This window comes from Myotis davidii, unplaced genomic scaffold (assembly GCF_000327345.1).
Source record: "Myotis davidii unplaced genomic scaffold, ASM32734v1 scaffold184, whole genome shotgun sequence".
NCBI lineage: Eukaryota > Metazoa > Chordata > Mammalia > Chiroptera > Vespertilionidae > Myotis > Myotis davidii.
In genome coordinates this window covers 752,726-760,984 of record NW_006297021.1, presented here as the reverse complement: position 1 = coordinate 760,984, position 8,259 = coordinate 752,726, and the positions used below count along the sequence as shown (strand labels likewise).

The 8,259-nt window shown below is 42.7% G+C and overlaps 1 protein-coding gene across 1 annotated transcript in view; it reads left to right on the top strand.

Moving 5' to 3' along the window:
• Nucleotides 1-231: 231 nt before the first annotated feature.
• VEGFC (vascular endothelial growth factor C) overlaps nt 232-8,259 on the top strand; it is a 59,664-nt gene continuing 51,636 nt past the window's right edge. Inside the window, exon 1 of the mRNA XM_006772711.2 lies at nt 232-450. Within this exon, the coding sequence (XP_006772774.1) occupies nt 232-450 (219 nt within the window). The remainder of the gene's footprint in view (nt 451-8,259) is intronic.

The following is an 8,259-nucleotide window of genomic DNA, read 5'->3' as shown; positions in this document are numbered from 1 at the left end:
GAGCTGGAGTCAGTAAGTTGGTGTGTGCAGTGCCCAAATGGCATGAAAAGAAAGCCAGGGGAGCGGCTAAAACAGAGCAGGAGGCTGAGGTCCCCAGGGCGGAGTGGCTAGAAAGGCAGGGAGTCCTGGCGTTTCCGTGGGAACTTCACCACCACGTGTTGTGCAGGACAACATGATTCTCCCAGAGGGCTGACAGCCTCGGAGACCCCGGGCCCTGTGAGTGCTGGCGGGATGCTGTGGGCTGGAGCCACACCATCTGAAGCCACTGAGCAGATTCCATGGGAAAGTGGCACCATTGAGCGAGTGTCCCCCCAAATCCTCTGTCCCATGGAGGGTCAGAGGGCCCCCGAGAAGACAGGGTGTGAAGGGGATGCAGTGAATGAGGCCGGAGGTGGCAAAGGCTCCAGCCAGGTTAGGGGTGCACCTGGAGACAACGGCTGTATTTTCGAGGTGAGATCCTCAGCATGTGTTGGTGGATCTTCTTTAGAAACGAAGTAAAAGGGGTGGAATTCCCAGAGCTTTAGTTAACGAAGCAGGACGAGCTGAGGAGGTGATGGATCTGGAGAGGAAGTTCGTGAATCCCAGTTCGGATGTGTTAGCAACGGGACCTTGAGGACTAACCCAGTTCCTTGGAGGAGAAGGCGGCCTGGATGTGCGAGCTGGAGTGTCAGTCCTCAGATGCAGCCCCTCCTTGCAAAGGGAATGATGACGGTCCCCTGAAGGGGCACAGGAAGGATGTGAGGGTGACGATTTCTGGCCACTGAGAGCTCCAACATGAGGACTCTGCAAAGGAAAGTCGGCAAAGGTTACTGAGTATGCGGCCACTCTAGAGAAAGCAGAAAGTGTGGTGCCGGGGACAGAGAGCCCCTGGCTGTGATGCAGTGACAGGAAGGTGGTCACAGGACAGAAGGAAGGGCGGTGGGGCCAAGAGTAGCTTCCAGGGGACTTGTGAGACCTGGTTCTCCTGGAACAGTGGACACAAAGTTCCAGAGTGCGGACAAGCGACTGGGGCATGAGGAACGGCAGATACAGAGAGTGCCCCAGACCACGAAGCTACGGAGGGGCAGAGATGGTGGCGCTCAGGAGGGGTGTGGGCTCACATGTTCGTATTTTTTAATTTGAGAGAACAGCAGGTCTGTATGCTAATAGGAATACTAAAATTGGGGTAGGGAGAGAGAGGGAGGGAGAGGGAGAAGGAGAGGGAGAGAGAGAGAAGGGATAAGTAAAAGAGTCCAGCTGGTGTGGATCAGTTCTTGAGTGTTGACCTATGAACAGGGAGGTCACGGTTTGAATCCTGGTCAGGGCACATGCCCAGGTTGTGGGGTCGATCCCCAGTGTGGGGTGTGCAGGAGGCAGCTGATCAATGACTCTCATCATTGATGTCTCTCTCTCTCTCTCTCTCTCTCTCTCTCTCCCTCCCCCTCCCCACTCTCCCCTTTCCTCTCTGAAATCAATAAAAATATATTTTAAAAAAGAATAAGGTAAAGTATTAGCGAGTTTCTCTACACAGAACAGAAAGGACACAGCCCCTATGGAGTTTCCAGGTTTGGAGAGGATGAGAGGAAGTATTTTACTAGTTTTCCCTGAGGGAGGAAGACAGATTGGGAGAGTGTGTGTGTATAAGTGAGTTGCCCTCCAACATCTTCTATTTTCTTCATGGCGGATGAGTCAGGTTTATCCAGCGAATGCAGAGATGAGGGATGGAGGACGGAGATGATGTGAAATCAGCGAGGGAACATATTGGCATAGAGCAAATGAACTGGCAGAGAACAACGTTAAAGAAAAACCATCCTGATACTTGGTAAAATGCCAAAGGAAGTCTGCTCTTTGGGCCTTTGTCTGGTTGAGCAGAGTTGTTCCTAAAGTAAACAGTTAGGGGTCCAGGGTCAGGGGTTTGAGGAGGGAGTGTCTGTGCTTTCCCCAAAGCTAGCAAGCAATTCTGCCCCAAGAAACACTTGCCAATTCCTTGTGGTGGGTCAGATAAGGTGCTAACCTTTCATCGTTCTCTAGTTTACTTGTTTACTGAGTGTAAACAAGTATCCTTGTTTATAGAGTTATTCCAATAGCCGCAGGATACTCCATAATTCAACACACACACACACACACACACACACACACACCCCTCCCAGACTGCACTTGTGTTCCAAAATCAGTAACATATACAACCAGTACATGAATTTAAAATAAAAGCACATATAGGATTTATGCTTTTGCTAACTTTGAAATAAATTCTGTAATAGGTGTTAATTATAAAGAGAAAGCTTACAGCTCAAGGGCTAGTAAAAATACAAACTGGAATTTTTGTGTTTCAGACAACAGTACTTCTGGTTAAATAATTCAACTTTGTTTTTTTACTCAACATAGTTTCATAGCAACAAGTTACAATTCCACTTCTTGCCCCTTTAATACATAACCTGGAATCTTTTAGACACAAGTGCATCTGGAATTAATTGCAATACACCAAACAGGTATGCCTGAAAACTCACACATTCCATGGAAAGAACAACTTTAAGAATCTTGTAATTAATATTCTCCATCCTCAAAATAAATTTATATAATTTCTAACCTGTAAACTCAATGGAAGGAGAGACCTTGTTTACAACCAGGATGCCTCGGACAGTCTGACATAGGAATCCTTCAGTAAATGTCATAAAGTCATAAAAATGTCCCTCCTTTGCTATTTATTTAAATTAAATTATCAGAGACAGGTGAATTCTTAGTGTACCAGCTTTCTTCCTACGTGTTTTACAAGTATTAACACAGTAGCTTTATAAGATATATTTTATTATCTACATTTTATAGGCTTGAGGTTTTAATATCATTATCTACACTTATTAAAAATTTAGCATAAAAAAAATCTCTGGGCTACTTACCTACCTTATTTCAGAGTAACTCATGTAACTGTTACAGCAGTCTTCATATTTCTTTTTTCTTTTATAATTCTATTTTTATTGATTTCAGAGAAGAGGGGAGAGGGAGAGAGAGATAGAAACATCAATGATGAGAGAGAATCATTGATCGGCTGCCTTCTGCATGCCCCCTACTGGGGATCGAGCCCACAACCTGAGCATGTGCCCTTGACCGGAATCGAACCCGGGACCCTTCAGTCCATAGGCCGATGCTCTATCCACTGAAGCAAACCAGCTATGGCGCAATCTTCATATTCCACATGGGGATATGATCCTCGAAGGTCACACTCATAGCAAGTGGAGAAGCTGAGATTCAAACACCCGATCTCATGCCCTTAGCATTGTGTTCTACCGTACATATGTGACTCTCCAAAACATGATCTCCACTAGAAAACTCAGAGTTCAATTAGTCATTTTATCAGCAACATATCTCTGTGTATGCATTGTGTGATTTTAAGTAACATGTACATATGATAGGTTAAAATGAGGTTTTAAGAGAATAAGAGTTAATATTAAAGTATGCTTTGAGAATTGAGAATTGAATCTTTTATGTAGTTTAGTGAATATCCCTTAACATAATTATTGTCCATATGTTTACTGCTATTGACACACTATACTGCTTTCCTTGAGTGCCTAATACTAGTATATGCAGACACTGGCAATGTATTTGACTTTTGTTATTCAATGTCATTGAGAACCTCAAATGTGTTGACAAAACCATTATTGAAATTACTCTTAGAAGAGGAAGGAAATGAAATTGCAATTAATTTTTGTCCATCAGTGATAAAATTTGGGTTATCAGAGGTATAAACTAAATAAGATACTTAATCTCAAGATTAATTATTAAGCTGTTGTAGTGTGGTTCTGGTAGAGGGTAGACAAAAGAAAACCAATGGTACAAGTCCAAAAGCCCAGCATGAATAGTCACGTGATTCACGGCAAAGGGACTTTGCAGCACTCTGGGGAAAGTGCGGGCTTCTCAATGCACAGACCTGTGTCAATTACATATGAGAACAAACAGAATCTTTACCTCTATCTCACACTACACTCAGAAATCAATTCTAAGTTAGTTGTGGGTCCAAATGTGAAAAGTAAAATAATAAAAATTCTAGAAAATAATAACATAGGACAACATTTTTATGACTTTTTTCATAGGTAAAGATTTCTAAAAGAATCTACCAAAAGCACTAACCATAAAGAAAATCCAGACATCATTTATATCTGAACTTTAATTCATCAAAATACACCATAGAGAGTAATAATATGGGTTTCATAGTGGAAGAATATGTTGGCAATAGTCACACCCAACAAAGAACATACATGTACATTAAGAGCTCTTACAAACCAGTAACAAATAAGACAACCAACAGAAATGAATAGCACACTTTTAATTGGCATTTCTTTAAGGGCGACAACCAAGGTCCATGTAACACAAAAGTGCTCAATATCAGCAGTCATGCAAGGACTACACACTGGGGTCACAGTGGGATACTGCCATATTTCTGTCAGAATAGCTAAAATTAAAAACCGACACTCCTAGTTGTTGGCAAAGAGAGGGAGTGAGGAAACTTTTATGAACAACTCTAGGGAGTGTAAATTGGTACAATTACTTTGCAAAAATGGTTTGGCCGTATGTGTAAAGGTAAATATATGCATACTTCAGGAACCACAATTCTGTTTCTACTTATATACCCACCCCGGAATGTATACTCCTTCCATCAAAAGCCATGTAGAGGCTCCCTCAGCGGCAGGGCTCCCAGCAGCAGTTCTGTGGACACGCGGGCCTGGGCCACGCTGTTTCCCTGGGGCCTCCTGTGCACGGGAGGCCGAGCAGCTTCCTTGGTCTACACACTGGGGCCCGGGGCATCCCCCTGCAGTCTGGAAGCAAACATGTCTGCAGACAGCGCCCAGTGACGCTGGGGGTCAGGGCAGGGGGCGGTGTGTGTGTATGTGTGGGGGGGGCAGTCATGCCCGCAGAGCCCACTCTCAGAGATGCACGTTGGAATATTTGGGTAATCCACTTTGGTTCCCTGGCATTTCCTTCGTAGGCAGTAAATGTGCTTGTTATTCTTGGCTTCACCTACCTGGTGCTGTTTTAGCAATCATTTCTGGGGAAAAAGTGGGAATTAACATTTCTGAGATCATTTTGCCCTTCTGCAAGGAACGGAAGTCAATTCCATAGAGAAACGAGAGGCAAGCGAGTGGCTTTCAGTGTCCAGGGCAAGAAGTCAGTGTGTATAGAATCTCATTGTCCATTGCGTTGAATAGGCAGATATGACCAGTTATCTACTTTGGCATTAAATTAGAAACTTATCTAAAACAATAACATAATTGAAAATGAATATTTAAAATATTTTCTAAGAGTCTACTAAACTCAGACTTGGATTAAATAATTTTGATTTTCTTTTAGTTAATTCATATATGTGATAAATTTAAAAAGTGACTTTTATTTTTAAAAATAAATAATTTATGCTGGTAATTCACTCTTTATTATGGCATTATTTTCAGCATTTACAATGTAACATTTCAGAGGATTAGGCAAAATTAAATTAAAATTTAAAACTTCAAAGTTCCAACCAAACATGTCCAACATTAAACTGAAATTTGTCTCTGCCTCCAGGGTTCTCTGTCTGAGGCACATCAGGTGGGGGTAGTTATGGATGATGGGTGCCCTGTGGGCACAAGAGTCCTGCCCTGACACCGTCACTGAAACAGTAGGTAAAATGGTTTGCTGGGGTTCTGCAAACATTCACACGCTTCTATTCCTTAGGAGAACACTCATTGGGCTTCCCATATTCCTGTATGATTCTCTACCAAAGGGTCATTTTAATATTTAATTTTATCACAGTGTATTGGATGATTTTTCAAATCCAAAATCCTCTCCATTCTGCTACTGAGCCCAAATTTTGTTTTAAAAGGGTATTTTTAAGTAATTAGGGTATTCTTATTAAATGTGCAAATTTGCCCAGCAAGGACTGTTAGCGGAAGGAGACAGAACAACCACAGCTCATCTGTCATGCAGCCACCGTGGTTGAGCAAGAAGGATGAACAGCGAGCCCGTTGACATTTCAGGGGAAGAAGAACTCAGCCACCGCCGATTCTAATAATGGCCCTGACCCTCTTTCCAAAGAAAGAGAAACTGATGGTCATGTAGCTCTTGGCCTTGACCGCTGCCTTATGATACATTGATTCCTCCTGATGATTTGTTTTTCTTAGGACAAAGAGATGACGGAGATGATGAATAATATGAAAAATATTTCCTTTTGAAACCCTTGAGTCTATTACGCTAAATGAGATAAATCAGTCAGAAAAAGACAAGAATCATATGATTCCACTCGTATGTGGGATATAAAACTGAAACTCAGAGAGACAGATAACTAACTGTATGGTGGGTACCAGAGGGAAGGGGGTGGGGGTTGGAAAGGTTAAAGGAGGACACACATATGGTGACAGAAGATGATTTGACTTTGGGTGGTGGGCAGACAATACAATATACAGATCATGTACCATAGAAATGTACAGCTGAAACCTATATGACCCTATTAGCCAATGGTACCCCAATAAATTTAAAAAATAAAATAATTACACACAAAATCTTTTAGTACATTTCCTATCTTATAAAACTGATAATTTGACCAAGTAATCATCCTTTTTCTTCATTTTATGAGATTACTCATAACAGTATATATTTTTTAAATATAAAATATTACTTAAGCCAGACTTCTAAAGATAATGTATGTGCATTTTAAGAAAATTATAAATGTCACTTATTTCCTTTTTGAACATTAAGTTATTTCCTCCCTCTTCCCCCAAACATAGATTTATTGGACAACTAGCCAGATTTGCCCATGGCCCTTTTTGGCCACTTTGTGAAAATGAAGTAGTGTGACCAAACCTTTCTTCAGTGGACTCTTGCCTATTCTTTGAGTTCTGATTATGAGTATTTGGCAAGAGTATATGCTTTTAAGTGAGAGGAAATTTTCCTTAATTCAACCATGTGCATTTCCCCATGCATTGTCCCCATCATAAAACTATTAAATGAGTGTGAAATTGACATACGGCATATCCATGAACTTGATTGTTGTTTAAAGGGGCTGTTGATGTCGGACTAATCCCACCGCTGACTACAAAATTTCTAATACTCGTCTATAGCAAATGTCTGTCTGAATTATCACAAAACCTCCGAGGAGAGGCAAAGGTCATTATTGTAGACCCTGAACAAAGTGGATTTGAACTGTGCAGGTCCGCTTATACACAGATGTTTTTCAACAAATGCCTGTCCTGTTATCAGTCTGCGGTGTGCATTGTTCTGTGCCATTTCATAGTCAACTGGAGCATCCACAGAGTGTGGTGTCTGCTGGAGGGGGCCCGGACCAATTTCCCATGGACACTGAGGGAAAACTAACTTTTAGGGGAGTCAGAAGTTATACGTGGATTTTCGACTACACGGTGGTGGGTGTTCCTGACCCCCTTCCATGCTGTCAAGGGTCCACTGTATTCCCATTTTACAGAGTGAAATGGTGTTCAAAGAAATGAAACCTAATGTTACTCAATTAAATAAGGTGTATAGCCAAGATGGAAAACTGGGTCTTTTGACAAGTACTAGTAAAGCTTATTTTTCTTCCACACAAAAGTATAATAACTAAAGTCTAGTAGGAATAAGTAAATTAATTGCTCAGTATCAAGCTATTTTTAAGCCTTTTGTCTGTGATAGCTTTCACCAATGATTGTTATGAGTTAAACTAGCGACCCAGTGCATGGATTCGTGCACATTGAAAGGAAATTAATTAGAAGGTGGCCAGCAGGGCGGGACTGGGTGAGATGGACCGGACACACCCTGGAGCCAACCTCCTGCAGTCCCTCCCCAGCCAGCCACACCTGGGGTGGCACCGTGGCTTGAAAGGCATCTGTGGTGTGAGCGGGGTCCCTCCGGCAGGTGCATTCCCTCGGCCTGGCCTGCGGGGATCGGTTTCACCGGCTCTCCAACATCCCCTGAGAGGTCCCAGAGTGCAAGAGGGCACTCTGCAAAGTTGCTGTCATACAGGGTGTGGAACACAAACCCAGTGTGCAGTAACCAGATTTGGGGCTGACAGTGCCCCAGCAACAACATAACCCATGGCCATGAAGGTGGAATCGTGTGACCATGCGAGGAATCGGGCTCCCTCCTCTCTGGTTTCAGGGTGCATCACCCAAGAACCGCCGATGTCAAGTCACTGCAGCTTGGCAGCTCCTGCATTGAGCGTCTGCCCCCTGGTGGTCAATGTGCATCATAGCGACTGGTCAGATGGAGGGACATCTAGCATATTAGCTTTTCATATATAGATTAGCCTTTTATGTATATAGATAGCAC